Here is a 19,933-nt window from a genome sequence, read left to right on the forward strand (position 1 = left end):
ATCAGGTCAAATCGATTGCAAGTTCACAGAGGAAAAGCAAAACAGAAAACATGGTTGAAGATTACTTTTAATACGTGTGTGCGTTTATTATCATTTATTTATCTTATTTGGTGATTCTGTTCTTAGTTATAACTATTAGTTTTACTAAAACTAACGACCCATTGCGTTCTTTTGCCTTTTTATGCCCGTTTTCCGTGATATATGTATGCCTTTTTCAATGCATGTTTAATATAACGTCGAGAAAAGTAAACTAGAATTTAGTGTAAATGCGGATTTATTATTTTTTAGGACAAAAAGTTGGTAAACTTGGTTTGCTTCGTTCAACTTTCCTCGCTGCACCAAAAAAAAGTTCATCTTCCTGTCCATTGTTTATAGATACGTTTTTGAATTTAATTTTCACTGTTCAAACTCCCTTTCTGTATGTACATCTACTCGCGGCAAGTAACGAACGGAATATCGGATAGCTTCTGTTCCACAATGCTTTCATTTAGGGATGTGCCAGATTCTCAGAGTAATAACGAAGTACTTAATACGTTAAAATTGCACTAACTATTGGATTTGCGAAGGGAATATCTGTGCACGGAAAGATAGTAAGATTAAACAAGTGTTTATTGCAGAGTTCAATCTTTACCTAACTACTGTTCAGGGTGCGTTCGTTCGTGAACATTGCCGTAGACAATGCGTCGCTAAATAGAGATTAATTTGCAAATTATTATGCTTTACTTTTAGTACAATAGTGCGAGCGTAAGTAACTCATAAAACTAGAACATGTATTGCAATGTGTTGCTACAGCTCAATCGTTTGCTCGTGGTTCATAATTTTCCTACTGCAACACCCTCAAAACCCAAGTGCCTTATGGGTGCAAAATGCTTGATACACAAAATGAAAAACAAACAAAACAAACTATATTATTCACTATCATAAAATGCACGCGCGTCCCTCTCTTTATCGATTGTTCCTCTTCGTTTTCTGTTCTTTTAGCATCGCTCGCCTCATGAGATAAATGTTTAAGCCCCGGTGGCAAGTTTCATCGAACATCCAACTTACTTGCCCTCGGACAGTTATTCGGCTTGACCAGGTTTTAGAAAAATGGAACCATTTGGTCAGAAACAAATATAAAAAAAAACTACGGTGCTGTTGATAATAGTAGTTAAGGATATGATTATCTTTTTGCATAAATACTACTCACACTAATTACAAACCTAACATTATCGACCTTCCCACTTAAGATCACCCAACCTTCGTCCCTGCTGTCCTTTTATATTGATGCTTACATAACAAACAAATTAGTCTCTTTTTATTTTCGTGTTAATATTACACTCTTCTTCGCATTTTCGTGCTATAGCCAAAAGGGTTACATTTAGCCAACCTGCAGCAGGCTAGTTCGTGTGAGTCGGTGTGTCTGTGTGGTGGCTGGTGAAGGCACTAAGCGCACAATGATGATTCTGGTTGAAGAAGCGCAGGAGCGCAAATTAAAATGTTCCACCCATCTCTGTGACAACATAACCACGCGCAAGTGCGTTGTGACGCTGCTTAAGATTACGAACTACAATTACTATCTCAGCCTTTTTCGTTTTATACATCTATTAAACATACGTGGGACGAATGCAACATTTAACGGCCAATGTTAGTTTAGTTTGGTTATTGATTGTTCTCTTCTAAACCACCCTATAGACATGACCAACGAGCATTCAGCTCAAAATTTGTTACATTTCCAATATTTTGATGCACACATCTCAGTTGGGTGGTAAAACAGACAGCGGTCTATAGTAGTAAGAGAAGTGAATTCATTATCCCATACATTTTCTTAAATACAATTCTGCATACATTAATGCCCTTCATACATGTTGTTCTGAATCAATACGATGCTGTGCTTTCTCACGCGCCCGTTATGTTTAAATAACATAAAAATAATACAAACCAAGCTGAGACCAATGCAATAACAAAGACAGATTGTAATTTTAAACATAAAATTTGTTAAGGTAACACATCAAACAAAAACCTCATAACTTGGTTGTTGTTTTAAAACCATCTGACGGACAATAACTACAGCTTGTTATGATATATTTGAAATGATTCAAAACCAAACCGCAATGCCATTGCCGATATATCGTACCTACACACCCACCAATATGTATGTATAAATTTAGAAAAATAAAGAATTGCTATAAAAATAATTAACAAAAAAAGGAAACAAATCGAATCATTCTTTGGGCTGATTCTGTGTTTAAAAGAAGAACACAAAACAAATAACAATCCTGCTATTAAATAATAATGTACAGTGGATGCATGCTATTTCCGCATTCCCTACATTTTCATGGTTTGTTTTTTCCTAAATATGAGTTATACAATATGTTTCGTGTTTCCAAGCGGAGTGCCGAATGTACACAAACACACGACACGAGACACCGAAAGGAAATGCGAATTAGTGTATGTTGCTTTCTCTTTGCACCACATGCGCGTTGCGGCAACACAGCTCATGATCGTAGTACTATTATTTAGGTGGTACTTTGCTGCAATTCAAAAACGGCTGCGCATCAGTGAATGGTGCGATCGATTGATCGTCTCCAACCAGCTAAGAAGTACAGCATTTCGTTTCGATTGCATTTGCTGTTTTTGGGGAAGACATTAGTGAAGCAATTGTTGTTTTGTGCCGTTGTATATGACCCCCTCCCCGACGGGAGGAGTAGGAGTTGCCTCTGAACCAAGCGCACCGGGGGAGAGGTTTTATAAAACAACCGGGTACACAATTATTTTTGCAAACAAAAATTTTACAAACATTAATTAAAAATACATTACAACACTAAATACGCGCATACAATACATATATAAAGAAGTAGTAGACAAACTAACGGAGAATCCATCGAAGGGGGTGTGTGTATTGGGCCAGCCCGCTGCTAGGGGCCAAACTTTTGGTCGATTTTAAATGTAGAGTGGGGAAAGAAGTGGGCTGTCGATTATGGACGCTCATACACCGAACCACACACAGCACACCTTAGTAACACATCATTCGACTGTTACTCACTTAACGCAACAACTAGTGTGCGATTTTTGATTAGACACTTAGAGCAGCAGCGTCACACTCAAGCTTATAACAAATATTTAAAAAAAACCAGTACAAAGACCTGCTTGTTAAAAAAAGAACTCGCACCCCAACATGTTTGTTGTTGTCTTGTTCAGGTTTTAGGGGGAGAGTTCCACGATATTATAAAACTACAAAATACCCTTTTGAAGGAATGATTTTTCTAGCTCTTGTATGGGCTAGCCTACCGATCATGCAGTTCTCTGCATTTTATCGCAAAAAGGAGGGACAGTCCCATATATGACGGGCAAACCAAAAGCCTGAAGCAGTTTGCTTCATTTTCCCTACCAATTACTAGCCTCTTTCATCTGTGGTTGGTCCTTTTTGTCGTTCTGTGGAAACCGGGGAAGGCGGACACAGTTGAACGGTGTGTGGTGGAATTGCTTAACCTTTCCGGTGTTTCCTACTACTGGCTGACGGTTGCGGTGGCCGGTTGCGCAGCGAGACCGCTGGAGCTGGACGAAACCGAACCGGTCGGAGAATTGGCACCTGATGAGGACGATGACTTCTCTTGAAATTCTTTCTTGATGGTAATCGTCCCGACCGTGCCACTGCCGGCTGATCCTGCTGTTGTGGCTGCAGCCGCCGGCGAGGCTTGGCCACTCCCGGGAAAGGGATACATGATCCGTATAGCGCCCGTACCGCCGCTGTTCGTGCCGAGCTTCGGCTGCAGTCCGACCGCGTTAATGATCGAGGCTGTCGTGAGGGAGCTTCCACCGTTGGTCGAATCGTTCCGCCCACCCACTAGGGTGGCACTGAACGATTCCTCGCCCCGGGAATTGCTTCCACCGCCGCTGGCGGGCGAAGTGCCGCCCGGCCCGACGCCTGTCGTTTGCTGCTGCGCGTACTCCTGCTTGTGGATGATCTTCACGTGCGCCGTCATGTTGTCCTTGCGCGTGAACTCTTTCAGACAGAACGGGCATGGATAGACCTTTACGTTGCGCTTGTGCGAGGTCACATAATGTCGGCAGAAGTTGCTGATGTGCGTGTACACGCGGGCGCACACTTTGCACCGGTACACGTGGTCACCCTCTTTGGTACAGAAATCGCGCACGCTGCCCTCGGTATCGTCAATCACGGCGTACTTGTGCGTGCGTGAGCCACTGTCGTTACCGCTGCCGCCCTTCACCGAGGGTGAGTTCGAGTTCGAGCGCGGGCTCGACGATCGGAGCACGCTGCCGGAAAACATGTCGTACATCTCGGAGCCTATGCCCGTGATGCACAATGACGATCCGCCGCTGGCGGTGTTCGAGGTTGAGATCAAGCTTTCGTTCAGGTTGTTGTTCAGATTGTTCAGTATCGTTTGCGTGGTGGTCATGCCGTTCGGTTTCTTTGGTGTCATTAGCCGGGCGCGTTTGTGCAGCTTTACCGAGGATTTGTTGTTTGATCCGCCGCCAAGGAAACTGCTCGTACCGCCGCCGGATGCCGTGAGGGGTGCCAGCTTCGGTATTTGGAGTGCCGTCGTCGGTACGACCGAGATTTGAGGCATACGCGCACCGCCACTGGTACTAGCAATCTTTAGACCCGGTTTCGGCTGCAAGGGCGGTAGGTAGTTGCTGTTGGAGGTTGAATCGACGGCTCCGCTGTCGGTGCGTGGATCGAACTTAAACTCGACCGGTTCGTCATATTCGTCCAGCAGCAGTTGCGGCTCCATTAGGCTAGAATTAAGTTCGCGTCCATCATACTGATCATCCTCAATGTCGTCCTCCTCTTCGCCGGCACCCGTGCCGTCCAGTTTGTTGCATTTATCATCCTCAGCAAATGAATCTTTCGAATCTACAAATATTGAGAGAAAGAGTCGAAGGATCGTACGTTAGCTAATGTTCAATTCTGTGACTAATGTGGAAGGTTTTAGGTTAGTAAGAAGTAGCACAACAAAGCAGATGGAAGGGACGAGATGGATCAATGAAAATGTGTTTTACTGTAACAGGGCGAAAAAGCGAAACTAATACGCTACAAAAGGATATATAGGGTTAGAAAAGAATCATGATGTGTACAGATATGATGTTATTTCAGGTAAAAGCATTGAAACAAAAAATATCCAATTTCCCAAGCCGCTTCAGCTCTAGTGATGACGATTTAATGGAATGGGATTTGTGCTCATGTCATGTAATTCGCTGGCGCGATTAGAATGTGATTTCCTACATTAGAATGTGCAATATTTGGTCATTAGTGTATTTCATTGTTTTGTCAAATCATATCTCGCTTTGTCGATACCAGAACACATCAGGGATGGAAGAAAGGAGAGAATAAAGCAAGCGATAGATTAGCACAACAAGATAATCAGTAATTGCGCAAAGAGAGAGAGCGTGCGCGTTTATGCTATGAAACGACACTACCCACTCATAACAAACAAATACTTTTTCTCTACTACTTTAGTTTCTAAATAATTTAAGTGCTAATAATTACTCCAAGAAAACCATATCAATATCACGATCGGAAAGCTATGAGGGACCTTAAAGACTTGGTGGTAACTGGGCTCTTGCCAACTATGGGCCATATTGGGACGTATTTTTATCGCCAACTGAACTCCGAATTGCTGACAACTTGTTTGTTACAATGGCACTCAAATATGCTTCATTTTACGAAAACGTATGTTCATACGTTTGCTATTTTCAGATTCTCTTTCATTAAATCATTCGATTCGTAAAGCTTCAGCGGCATGGGAAGGCGGAAACTCACCTTTTTATATACTTGTCCGCGTTTTCGGCTTGTAATATTGGATTGCTATTCATTCAACCTAGGTGTGTTTATTATGGGTTTATGCTTGTTTTTTAACGCAAACTACGACCACTAACACTATCAGAAACATTACGGCAGATAAGGGAATGTGCATTATGGTTTGTGTTTTATCCCAACGCCGCACATTTAAAATTATTGACAGCTTTGTTGAGCGAAACAACACCAATACGAATAAAGCAATGTGTTGCTCTATCTGCGCGGTACATTATTTTAAATTAAAATTCAATTTGTTCGTTTTTTCTGCACACACACACAGACAACACATTGTATTATTTTGATTGGTTTTTAGTTTGCTCTTCTAGGTGGCGGTAGTGTGAGCTACACTTTGAAGCATTATGACAGAGGTAGCGAATGATCGCGCTATAACCGATCCCTAAAGCGATGAGTGACGGCGGACTACAAACATCCCTTTTAGCTTTTCCGAACAGATACTGAATATATGTACATTAATAAGCGTTGGAAGCAGTAAAATGGCACCATTTAATTGTAAATGAATTTGATCGTCTAAAACTAAACACCAATCATTCTTTACGGACCCGATTAAGACAACAAATACGTGTTTATATGCAAATACATATGTATATATACATGGTTAGTAAATTTTACGACAAAATATAGGCAATGGGACCATGGGGAAACAACTTTATTTTAAAAATTTACTAGCGAAAATCATCTAAAACAGCAGAATAACATTTTATAAGCGTTCTGTGTGTATTTTTTATATAACAGAGAGTGGCATGTCTGTAATTATTAATGACATTTTTTTTTTTGAGCTGGTAAGAATATGTACCATGTCTCGTACTAATTTCATGTTACTCAATATGTAATTTGTCTATGAAGAAGTATAGATGTGATTTTAAATTAAAAGTTAAAGCATGAACTAAACTCTGCTCAAAGTGTTTTAATTGTTTTTCTACGATTCCACGCACTCATTTTCCTTGCCGACTGACAACTTATCTAGAGTAAGCAGCTAGTCGCCCCGGAACACGTCAGATTGAGTAGAATCGCGAAATAATGGTATGTAGCTACGTCATCTTGTGTGGTGAATTGTTATTATGAATCTGAAAAGAGTCAGTCTACTCTGGTTCAAAACTCACTGAAAAGAGTGATTATTAATGCGATTATTAATTAAACAGTGGTAGACGAGAGCCACATATACAAGTTTAGCAGTCAATGTGTGTCCCCAGTACTAGTATGAAGAAAATAATGTGTTCAAAACCAAACCAAATAATTGTGCGATTTATTCTTCTTCTAATATGCAGTAGTATATGCAATGTATGTATGTGTGCAATGTGCGATTTTCGTCCCGCAAATGACCACAAAAGGCGTTCGCCGTACTCACCGGATAAGCTGTTTTCGTTGTTCCGCGTTCGGCTGCGCTTGGACGCTCGCGACGGTTTGGCTGCAGCGGTGCCCTGCTTCTGATGCTGCCTGCCCGATCGATTCGTGTTGCCATTGTTGTTGGTCGTGCTGTCCATGTTGCCGGTGGTATCTTCCATCGATTCGTCCAGTGACGGCGACGTACCCCGCGGTTCGTCGCCCGCCTCCAAATCGACATCGTCAACCAGCTCGTCCGCCTCATCGTCCATTACCTCGTCGTCCTCGTCGTCCAGCTGTTCGGCCTTTTCGTGCATCAGGGTATCGTCATCGTCCGTGCGGCTGCTCACAATTCTTAGCTGCTGGTCGTCGTCGCCCGAGTTGGACGCGCCACTGCTGGCAATTTTCACATCCATAATATCCATCGAGCTGCTGTCGTACTCTTCACCGGGCGCATCGCCGCCGCCGACGAAATTTCCCCCCGTTTCACCCTCGCCTGCATCGCTTCCGGATAGCTTTCGCGGACGACCGCGCTTGCGCTTTTGTTGCGAGAGGGCAGTACCGAGCAGCGGATTCGTTTGCACCATCGCACTGCCACTGGCGGCGTTACTGCCACCTTGCTGCAGCAAGCTGTTGCTGTGGCTGCGGGTAACGATGCCGGTGGAGGAGAGCAGTGGGGGAAGCGGCTTTAGATGGCCGGCTTGCGCCTGGCCGGAGCTGGCTGCGTTGGGCGCCACCGCAATACTGTTGGGTACGGGCGAGCAGCGATCGTCCTCGTCATCGTCGACTTGCGCCACCATGCCGCTGCTTCCGCTGCTGTTCTTTTGTACTGTCGCGTTTGGAACTGTGTTGGTAGTGGTGGTGGCACCCGTCGCTTGCGCACCGCTTGAGGCAGCCGAACCGGCCGAGGTGGTTGTTGTTGCGGACGCCGAGCCAGAGGGCGCATTCGGTTTGTCGTCGTTCACCTCGGTGAGCCCCTTTATCCGGAGGCTTTCCGCGACGCGCAGAAAGGCGGCCAGCCGATCCTGATCGACCGAAACCTCGCCGCGGTACATAAAGTCCAGCAGACACTTCATGTCTTTGAACGGTACATCGCGCAAGATTACGATCGGGTGCTTCTCCGGATGGCTGACGAAAAGCTGCTGGAAGTAAGGACTGCAGGCGGACAGCACCATCTGGCGAGAAAAACGAAACCCGTCACCGTTAGTTGGTTGGTTGGTTTTTGTATTGACTAGAAAAAGACTAGGCCAAGAGGGAACAGCGCCATTTGTCCATTAAGAGGAACGGCGGCCCTAAAAGCGGCGCAGTTTTCTTACCTTGTGTGCTTTTAGGTGCTGACCTTCAACGGCTAGCGTTACATCGATGAAAGTTTCATCGTGCAAAAGCTGGTCGAACACGGCGAGCAGGTTGGTTTGGTGGTTGTTCCACCGGAGGCAGAATCTTTGGGATGTCATTTTTGCTGTGACTTTTTTGTTTTGTATTCCGTCAAGCAAGGAATCCTGTGTCCTCTCTATCTCGGTCCCTTGGGAACAGAGACGTAAATAGCCGTTGCACTTATCGGTACTCCGATACCGGCGCTGTTGTTGTTGATACTTCTGCTAGTCGTCGTCCTTCGTTATCTTTCCTCGTTTAGACGTTTTAGAAGGCAAGATAAAAGTTACTATCGCTTTACTGCTGTATACCAGCAGCTTGAACTAAGGGTGATTCAGTCTTTCCAGTTCGGTTGTAGGTTTGGTGGCTGTAGGTAGAGAGAAACAGACAGAAAACATTATTAATACTTTGTGCTTAGTAGTAGTAAATACAAAAGAATGTCATTAACTAGGAAGCTATATTCCACCCCGTTTTAGTTAGAACAGAAAATCAATGTGGCAAGACATTGTTAAATAACTACTATTTGTTGTTGTAATATTCTGCCACAACTAATCATATGAAATGTTCTTCACTTTAAACCGACTTGCGCTTTACTTCCGTACTTTACCGCGAACGATTGTTAGGCCGACCAGGGTTTGTTGACGTCAGACAGCGAGATAAAAAGCAGACGCACCCAAGCCAAATAACTCGAGGCGTTAAGGGAAGAAGCTCTAACGAAGATTACAACGTGACCAAACGCACCCTCAGTCCTAACGCAGATAAAACGTCATTTACGAACGGTGCGGCGGGATCTTCTGCCCAGTGTACACGACCAATGACGCTACACCGCATTGTGCCCTTCAAAATTCAAATGTGCTTTCACAGCACGCACATCCAGCCCAGGCTCACTTTAAGCACATCAAAACACTGAAAGCTTCGACAATAGAAAAGTACCCTTTTTACAATTTTAACTTCAGCGATTTTATTAAATAAAGCATTTCTAGAGTCAGAAAACGTTCATGTAGCATTCAATACAATTGGTTCCTTTAACATGAGAATATGTGGCACTACTTAGCTTGAAATGCTTAGATAATACTCTGAAGTCAGCATCTTCTTAACCACTCAGGAGACGTACTCATTCATCCGTAAAGATTTACGACAGGGGGTTTCTTCCTATCGTTATTCCCATAAAATTACATCATCCCTTCCTCGCGCGACAGAACTGCGACTCCATTCCGTAAACTTTGAGCAGAAGTGGCAGGAGGAGTGAGGGCTGGTGGGCGGTTAGTTGTTGAAATGTCCTTCAGTGCCATTTAACAACTGGTCACAAAGCTGCTATCGGTCTGTAGCGGCGATTAGGATGGGGTTTTTGTACCATTACCACAACAAAAATGAATATTCAACTGAGTGTGGGGGGTTTGTGGAGGCCCTTAGGCAGCTAGCGTGAGGATGGCAGGAAGGTTGAGTGGAAGGAACAGCAGAGAGAACGGCGAGGATACACTACCACTACCGGGCTCTGCTAGACCCTATTTTACTGGATCTAATTTATTCTTCATCTACGTGTGGTTAAGTCAACAATGTTGAACAACAAAGTTAAAAAGTAAATTTTATAAAGTGAGCCGGTTTAGGTTGAAACTGAAATTGTCAATTTTTAGCAGGTATTGTGTAGTTAAGACCTGTGAACGCTTGTTTACTCATGCACGAACGGATCCTTTAGCGATCGCTGTTATTGGAGATGCCTTTGCTTGTGTAAACACTTCTCCGAAATTTAAACACAGTTGCCCTCTTAATGTGCCAAGTTGCGCGTTCTGTTTAATTGTGCGAGTGTTCTCCGCGCTGGAAAGGGTCGGCAAGAAGGGAAAGGTAGGTAAAACTTTCCTTAAAGATGGGACAACACGAGGGAACAAATTTACCCTTCTCTTCTACTCCCCTCCGATTGCCGTCCCATTCATCCTCCACGGATCGCGCCGACGACGCCCATGATCATGACCTTCACAAACCTGTCAACCTGTCAAACCGATTGCATATTTATTACCGCATCGTCACATCTCCCCGTCGTTTGTGTCTGTTTCTCTCTTTCGCTCGCTTGTTCCCACTCGGCTCAGGTTAGTTTAATGCGTGGCCCCATCGAATGTAGGATGGCGTAACATACACACATACACACGTACACGAAACGACACGGATGACAACAAAAACTACCGCAAACTTACTCCACACACAAGCGTGAACCGCAACAAACACACACGTTTTGGGATCACACTGCCACAAATGACGATCGATAAAGTAAGGGAGGGATTGGATAAAGCTTCATCAGAGAGCAAACATTTCGAATGAAAGGCTCAGGGCATTGTGCTCTGGCTCTTGCTGCAGCAGTTCTGCAAACATGATGTATGCAAATTTGTGTGCCAAAAAGAAATTTCTCTAAAAATAAAACACAAATCGCTCGTTATAACAAAAGAAAACAGAATTACAATGATTTGCATACTATTATGCAAAGTTAATGATTATTGACGTATTTGTGACACCTTCGAATGGCTGGGCGGCTATCTATCTTGCTAAACAAAATAAATCGGACCGCAATTTGGGGTCTTTTTTATGTAATTTATGCGTTTGTTATTGAAATCGATAAAAGGTTGAGTTGGAAACAGAGCAACGCTCTAATTTACATGATTTTTTTATCGGATCATTGCAAAGGAGATCATTTATGTTTTTAAGACCGAAAGAATGTTCAACCGAATTCATGTCAGCTTCGAGAATAGTTTTAACATCCCACGCCCCACCTAGCACCGACCAGTATCCCTTGTATTATTCTGGAAAAACCTGAAGTATATAAACATTCCTACACGCTCCCGCCTAAAGGGCGAAACAGATGACAATCCACCAAGAAGCCCTTTAAGAGAGAAACGGAGTAAGAGACGCAAACAAACAGGATTTCCCAAATGGGTTATGCATATTTATTTTAGTGCAAGATATATTCACGTTCTGCGTTTCTGTACGCGATTCATAAAACTGGCCGCCGCCAACTGAATCACCCCATCACACCACTCGCGCGCACACACACACCACAGCAAAACGTAATATGTGATGTCGATGTGATATATTCATCCCTGTCCTCACAAATCGCATTAAAAATCACACCATCAAAAGGATAATATAGTGTAAGGAAGTGAAGAACAACACAACACGCAACTCAAGATGACGTAGCGGCGCATCACATTCGCCATGATGGAACTACGTCCTCCCCCTGCAGCAAACGAATGCCTTTTGGGTAACAAAATGAACCATCTAATTCCCCGAACAAATACCATTGCCCACTCAGTGGGTGGAGGGAGGATTGATCGTGGGCGCGGAGAAGGAGGTTTAACAAGCGCGATCACTGGAAGCCATGGATCCATGTCCGTGGTGCCGGTACTAACACACAAACACACTCACACTGCAGCCTATCTATCCCACCACCCCCATTGGCGTTTATCATACACGATGATCGCGTGGTTGTATGTTTTTTTTTTTTCTATGAGAACCGAAGCAAACTGACAACACCCCCGCGAGCAAACGGTAGAAAGAAAGAGAAAAAATGAACACGGCAAAGTTTCAGTTTATGTTACCGTGGTGCCGCCGCTCTGTGGGGCTGTGCGCGGTTGTATTGGTCTAGTATACGTTTCGTGTGCTAGATGCTGCTGCTGCTACACAACACCCCCTTAGCACACCCTTCCTTCCCTGCTTTGTGACGGGCGTTAGAGACGAACCCGTTCCACCCACACTTTCATAAGCGTTGCGCGGCACACACAATCATCGGACTTGGCGCTGCGGCTCTTCCTACACACGATTTCGAGAGGAGTTAACTGGTGTGTGTGTGTGTGTGTGTGTGTGTGTGTGTGTGTGTGTGTGTGTGTGTGTGTGTGTGTGTGTGTGTGTGTGTGTGTGTGTGTGTGTGTGTGTGTGTGTGTTTGGGGGGGGGACTATAGTTAGTTTGATGGAAGTGCAGCGAGGATTCGATTGCTAATACTATGTACAACCTTTTCTCATTAGATTCTAGTAAGAAAACCCACAAAAGACGCATCTGTGTTGTTCATAGCTTGTTTATTTTGGGGTTGTTGTACGATTACTCATCGACATTTTATTTTTTCCTCTGCACTAAACGAATGCGTGTGCGAAAGCGGCGGGTAGATGGAACAGTTTGATAAAACTACAAACTCTATGCAAACTGCAAACAAAAACTAATTTGCTGATAAACGATATTTTCTTGGAAGTTGGGAATCGCGCAGTACACAGCCACAAACAAATACACGCACATGGCTCGCCAAACTGCTCTAATCGATCGATTTATCGATTCCGTGGCGCACATTCCCGCCACTCGGTGGACCTCCTCCTCCTCCTCCTCTGTCCTTCGTTTGCAGCGCGCGTAGGAAAGGAAAACGAGATTTCACGCCTATAGCAACAAGAACCAGCTAGAGAATCAGGATTTTTGCCCACAATATCAACTTCGTTTCGATATATAAATATACATATGCACCCCCTGATGGAGAGATCCCGTTTGTAAGTTTCATTCCATTTTAGCTAAAGCTTTGCAGCTAAATGAGGAAAAAAAATGAATAAATGAAAACATCGTGCACCAAATAATGAAACGAACTAAAATCTTCTATAGCTGCAGGAATTGCAGCTTGTCCATTCTATACTCACATGGTTAGAAATAATTACTGTTGCAGTTAATGTACATGAGATTGGAATGAGAGAACAGACAGTGAACGTCAATTGCACAAGCGGAAAAGTGCATCCCATCAACGTCATATGAGTAGGATCGCTTGTGTGATACGGAAGAGGGAAAGAGAAGGGAAGGGGGTGCTTTTTTACAACCACAACGAGAGTAGTGAACATTGCGCGAAGCAATTTCCTCCTAGCATGTCTGCTAAACGGAAAGCTTACGGTTGTAAAACAGACCTTCAACGCAACCTACACAACTGTGGCAAGTTGGGGGGACATGACGATGTTTTGAGCTTTATATCTTAACATTTTCAACTCCGTACTGAGAGAGGAGCGATACAAAATTGTTTTTTTTTTACGTGGGATGTGCTTTTGTGTGCTTTTAAAACTCAAACCGAAAAGTTACAACGAGTTTACATCACTACAAGCTGCCTAAACCTTTGCCCACGGTGTATACTGTAAGAGGGATGTGTCTGCACTAAAAGACGCCATTTTGTATTTTCCGCATGCATGATTTTTCCTCCTAGCAAAAAGGAAGCTGAAGAGGGAGAGAGAAAGAGTGAGCAGCACTTAAGTGAGCGAGCAGAGTAAAGGAGAGCGATTTGAGCGAATACACTCGAGTGTATCTCCCCTTCCTAATTTTTTGTTAGATTCATTTTTCTCCCCTAAATTCAGCGCACGTATTCGCTCCGTATTCGTTGAAAAGGAGGAGATATGCACACCAATACAAGCGCAAACAACTGCGTGCTGTGCGTTTTCCATAGCTCACCTTCCTCCCCACCCCCTTGCATTTTACGTACATTATCTCGCTCGTTCGGTGGGGAAAATAACAGTGACGACCAGGGTTGGCAAACTACCACTACCACCATCATGCGACAAACGTAGTACAAAAGCATTTGCTTCCTCCTGGATTTGTAGACAAATAGGACAAATGGTAGACACAAAATGGTGGTGATATGATGTCGATTGGATTTAATTCATCCATTTCTTTTTATCAGATCATTTGCTGCCGTTTTTGAATACAGAATGTAATCTGTTATCAGATCATCCACGAGTCAGTCCACAACATTCAAGTTTTGTAATTAAAGTTTAAGATGGGCCATGGAACCTCTTGATGAGGACAATTGTGTGCATCATTCATCAGCCAAATGTCACACTAGTCACGTACAATTAGTACGGCTCTCCCGCGTGTGTCTGTATGCCCCATCCGGTTGTTGGTAGTAGTAAACGCTTGGCTACAGCACACAGTGCAGACCTATTACACCTACTTAAACTACCCCCATCCCCCTCAAAAGCTACATCTTCATACCACCCCAAACATTCAACCTCCTCGCCTAGGTCGCCTAGCTTACCCACACACACACAAGCACATACACACACACGCTCAACCATTCGTCACTGGTAAGGAACACTTGGGCCAGAAACACTCGCACGAAGATGAAGCTGCCGGCTGCTGCTGCTGCTGCTGCTGCTGCTGCTACGTTTTCTAGCATTAGTGTTGGTTTCTCTGAAAGCCTATTGCTGGCTCCCAGAGTTTCCCATCGCCTACTTTTCATCCCATCCATCCCCTAACACTTTTGCCTGGTGGAGACTCTTTCGTGGGGGGAATGGGAGAGATTTTCTCAACCACACACTTGTGTGCTGCATTTTGATTGCCTACTGCAGAGAGAACGTTTTTTGTCTCTCAGTCAGTACATCTCGTCTTCTCTCTTTCGCTCTACACTCTTCACAGTTGGTGAAACACTTCCCATGTTTTCTCTGCTGTCCGTGTTCGTGGGGAGAGGGCTCAAGGATCGGCCACGATCGTTTCTCACTCTATTCTTTGCTCTGCGGCACACATTCCATTTCACAGCGCTGTGTTCCGGCGCAGTTTTCCGATCTTGAATTTCTTTTGAATTCTTGAAAACTTCCATTGGCCACCACCAACAAGTAAAATGCTAAATTAATACATCAAATAAGTGTCTTCACCAGCAAGCACGCACACACACCCTCTCTCTCTTTCTCTGGGCTCCAAGTTGATGACGGTGGGAACCAATCTGCGCTTCGCCCATTCCACGGATGGTTTATTTTTAAATGCAGGACAAGATTTTGCTTTGTTCACTTCACGTCTTGGGAGAGTGCACACCGGCCGTAAACAAGCCAAAACCGCAGCATGTCCTTGGGGTTATTACAAGGGAGACGACGACTATGGCAGCGTATGTTGAAAGGCATGTAACGACGTAAATCTACATACGCCTCGAATCCACCCAACTCTACCAGCTATTGTTGTGATGTGATGTGTTAGTTGAAGCTTTGTGATTGTGTTTGTGAGAAGTGTATGACTCACGCTCGTTGTCCCTGTCCAGAATGCGGCAATATGTACCTTTGATGAGGAGTATTTTTTTGTTAAACCTCCCTCATCCCCAATGGAGAACATATTAGCTTCTTGTGTTTGTTGTTCCCTCGTTATTTAACCCAATAGGAAACAAATGAAAACGACACATCTCCACAATGTTCGTCTGCCACGTCCTCCTCCCCTGCTTCTTGTGGACAATCATTCATGTGTTGGTATGTTCAACTGGATATAGCTTTTATCCTGTCACAGCAAACGGGCGAGGGAGAGGGCTACCAACACCCGCCAGGGCGTTTTCGTGCCTAATTGGATATATCCTTGCCGCGCTGTAGTAATAGGACGAAACACGACAGTTGGGTGGATTCGTTTTCCATCCGTCTCCCCACTACCCGCGCGCACGTGTCCAGACGCTGGTTGATTACCGAAGCCAACGTGTACCTGTCCCGTCTCCGCCGTGCTGGGAAGCAAGGCAATGGACGAGTCCTTGAAAGGCTTCCAGACACAGCCGTCACCGGAGTTTCCCACACAGAAGCAGCCAAATGTCATTCGATAGTTATCCTTTTCCGCTCGTCCATCCACCACGTCTTTGCGTCACACGCATCCTTTGCGCACGGTTGTCGTCCATCCTGCCGCCCTGCTGTCCAACCATCATCATCCTGTGCCATCCCGTTTTGGTATGGCTTCTAACAAATCCTATTTGGACTCATGTGGGGGCTCTTATACAACACATAGAGTGTTTGGGAGTGTATGTGCATGTGCAGTAGGAAAATTAATATCCTTGACACAGGAAACACTTAGTAGAGGGTAGAGGGTTTGCGGACAAGGTGTGGCGTTTGGAGCACTGGCAATTACTTTTCCATGAAACAGAGGAAAAAAACAACAACACAAACATTGAAAAGTTTGCTTAGAAAATGAAGGAACGTTCTCGAAGGCGAGAAAGGGAAGCTCTTTAAAATGTTTTCTCCCCTTCTAACAGAGTCACAACAGCAAATCTTAGCTATTTTACCTATTAGTTATACATAAGTATAAGGAAAATCTCCAAACAAACAAACACACTACGACGTAGCAAAAGATTCCTTCCCACCATTTGGCATAACAAAAAGAAAAACGAAAGAGAGACGGAAGGGTAATGGTGCTGCATAGAAAATCAACAACCGCACGATGTTTTTCGTTTTTCGTGCAAGCTAGCGGCCGTTTTCCAGCGAAAGAGGTTACCAACCCCCCCGAGTGCGACGAGGACGGCATGTTTGTGTCTGTGTGAGCGCTGAAGAAAAAGAAAGTTATAAAGAAATCTCGAACCGGACCGATCATGTAGAGCAAATGGAGAGGGCAAGTTATGGGGGGAGGTACAGTTTCCCGAAAACATTCGCATACTGTCATGAGAAAAGGAATGGCTGTTGGAAAAAGGGAAGGGGAGGGTTGTCGATTTTACAGCCACGTGGAAATGCACGCTGTGACCGTTTTCTTTCCATTTCCATAAATGAAATGCAGCAAATGGATCGAAAAGGATCACCACCGCCTGTCATTTCCCAGCAGTTTCAACACTGCAAAGTATATGACAAGCGCACGAGCTAAAATTATCATTACAACCGCCCCTCATTCTCTCTTTTCTCTTTGTGTTGCGCACTCGTAGCAAAATAATTTCCTTGAATTTTAAGAAAAATTACACTGCTCATCCTTGGCAGTGAAGCACGTTCGCGAAAGTCGCGTAACGAAAGTGAATCTCCCCAGCCAGAAAAAGAAGACTGCCACGTACCTATACTTTCTAACACCGGCGACGACAGGGGATTGGGGGGTGAGATGACGTTTGGGGTTCCTCTTCCGATGATTCCTTCGAGATGCTGCTGCTGACGGTTCCCGAAACACGCGCTTTTCTTTGTGTCACGCACGTTGCTCTTTTTTTGAACACGTCTTTCGGCGAAACTTCTCTAAGCTGCCGACCGTCGACAAGTACAACACACCCACCAATAAATTGTGCTTTTCCACACTTCACTTCCACCCTCTGGACACATAAAACCCGCCACACTACAATACGTTTCGTTTTTCCTTTTCCCAACCCGTCACACACACACAAACACACACTAGTAGTGCACGGTAACAGACACACACACGATCAAAAATCTTCTTTCCTCTCACAATCAATCGCAGTAATCAGCGCGCCAAAAATTTGAACACCCTTTCTTCCTCTTTTGCTTCTTGTGAGTGAGGGGCCTGGCGCGACACACTTTTCTCTAGTGCTGGGGGGATGAGACAACGGATGCTCTTTCTTTCACAGCACAGCAGAGATACACACACTCACACGCACACACACAACGCACTCAAGGGATGATCCTCACGTCTAGAATCGGCGGTGTGGTGTGTGAAAGAATGTTGCCTTCCGTCGCAAGCACACACTGGTCACATTCGCGGTTTTAGTGTGTGGGTATATAACAGCACACCACTAGAGAGCGCACACTTTCGCAGCACGCACTGGCCCTCTTTTTATGAGGCAATTCACGCAAAAAAAATGTATAAATATTGCAGCAGCCGCAACACACTGGACCTTCCGTTTCTTTTTTCTACTAGCACCGCACAATCAGTGGCGCTTTGCGTTTTTTTCCACAATGGAAACGCGACACTAAGCGGTAGCACAAACAACGAAGGCGACGCAACACTCACCACTGCTACACGGAGGAGCGAACGGCAGCATCATTGTGATGGGCCCCATCAGCAAAGATCAGTAGTGATGACTGTGTGCTAATTGTGCATGAATGAAGTGTGTTTGTGAGTGGAATAACGATTCTGACATCCAACACACAGGACGACACACACGGGTGGGTTTTGTTGCTGTTGTTGCTATTTGCCAGTATGACGTCACTTTATGTCATATCCATTATCATGGTTTAATGGACCGATCGATCAATCACGTCACGACGGGGGGAAGATGTGGAAAGCGGAGAAACGGGAAATTTTCGACCCGACTAATACTGAAAAATCCAGTAAATCACGCACAGAAACGCCACACGATGCCACGAGTCTGCCGCTTGCCCCACGCAGAGCCGTGGAGACACGGAACAGAAAAATCACGCACTATCTCACACAAACACGCACACAGTCTCGATCGAGAACGGCAAAACCGCACCCAACACACCCTCGAGCAATGATGGGCAGCAGGGACGTGGTGGATGGGAGTCGGTGGATCGCTCTTTTTTCCACGATTCTAAGGAATGTACGTTCTATTTGTTGCTTCACTTTTTGTCACTCAGCGCAGGACACACACAAGCACACGAAGCTTCACACTTGCTACAGGATTTTATTCACCACGTTGGATGAACTTCAGGCAAAGCACTTTTAGCTACGCTCTGGCAAAAGGGGGTTGCCTTATCGCCGCACTATATGTATGTGTTTCCACACACCACACTATTATCACACCGGTCGCCCCACGATAGCAACTGGTTGGCCACACGGAGGAACAACACACACAGCACGGCCGTGTGCGATATCGATGGCTGACAATTCAACACGAAACTAAAACACACACTGCGATGTCGCAGGAATAGTAAAAAAGCGAACCCTTTTTTCTACAATCCCGTACACTAGCACACACTTTGGCCAGAGTGACCAGCGCAGAGGACAGAGGAACGGTTATCTCCACTTGCAGGAGCGTACGGTACTGGCCGCGATGATGATTATGACATGGTCCCGACCCACACACTGTATGTCCTGGTGACGACGACGACGACGACAACGACGGTATGTATCTATTCGCTGTACAAGCGCTCTCGGTCTGTCCGGAATTTGTTTGATTTTCTTTCCCTTTTTCCTGAGCCTCTCCACAGTCGCGAGAGAGAGGCACACACGGATGTCTGCCTTGCACGGTGCTGTGTCGCTGCGAACGTGTTGTCGAGTCCGCGACGCAAGTTCGAATGAATAGGGGTGTGTGTTAATTTTAGCTATCCCCGGCACTGCTCTCCACGCGCGCGCTCCGCTCATTTCGGCTCGGCTCCTTTGCTCACCCCTACACACCCTAGCCCTCGCTCCGCCCGCCGCACCTTCCGCGCTCTCCTTTCCCACCAGCAGCGACACAGGCGCAGGGATCTTCTGGGTGTGTGCAGCCCCCTCTCCTGTAGCGGCCGCAATCAACACACAGCGAGAGCGAGAGAGAACGAAAGAGAGAGCGAGCGAGTGAGAGAGAGCCCGCATGCACCAACACAGCACCGCAACTGGCTGCGCCGGCTTCGATTCGTATCGCGACACGCACGCATACAAGCGCGCCCACACCCAACGCACACACTACAGCGCGCAACAGTATCCGAGCGCGCGCTCCTTTTTGTTGGACGGACTTGAGCCGACCACGCACATTGCGATACAGCTCTGTGCGAGCGAGTGAGCGCTGCATACCATCACATCGGCTTCTCGCTCATTCCTTG

At 45.3% G+C, this 19,933-nt stretch overlaps 1 protein-coding gene across 1 annotated transcript; it reads right to left on the bottom strand.

Moving 5' to 3' along the window:
• Positions 1-61: 61 nt before the first annotated feature.
• LOC121590438 (protein tramtrack, beta isoform) lies at positions 62-19,537 on the bottom strand. Its single transcript, XM_041910140.1, has 4 exons — positions 17,281-19,537; positions 8,458-8,879; positions 7,167-8,316; positions 62-4,858 (listed from the first exon to the last, which is right to left on the bottom strand). Exons 2-4 carry the CDS (start codon positions 8,593-8,595, stop codon positions 3,489-3,491), a joined length of 2,658 nt encoding a protein of 885 aa, XP_041766074.1. The 5' UTR covers positions 8,596-8,879; positions 17,281-19,537; the 3' UTR covers positions 62-3,488.
• Positions 19,538-19,933: the final 396 nt, after the last annotated feature.

This window comes from Anopheles merus, chromosome 2R, assembly GCF_017562075.2.
Source record: "Anopheles merus strain MAF chromosome 2R, AmerM5.1, whole genome shotgun sequence".
NCBI lineage: Eukaryota > Metazoa > Arthropoda > Insecta > Diptera > Culicidae > Anopheles > Anopheles merus.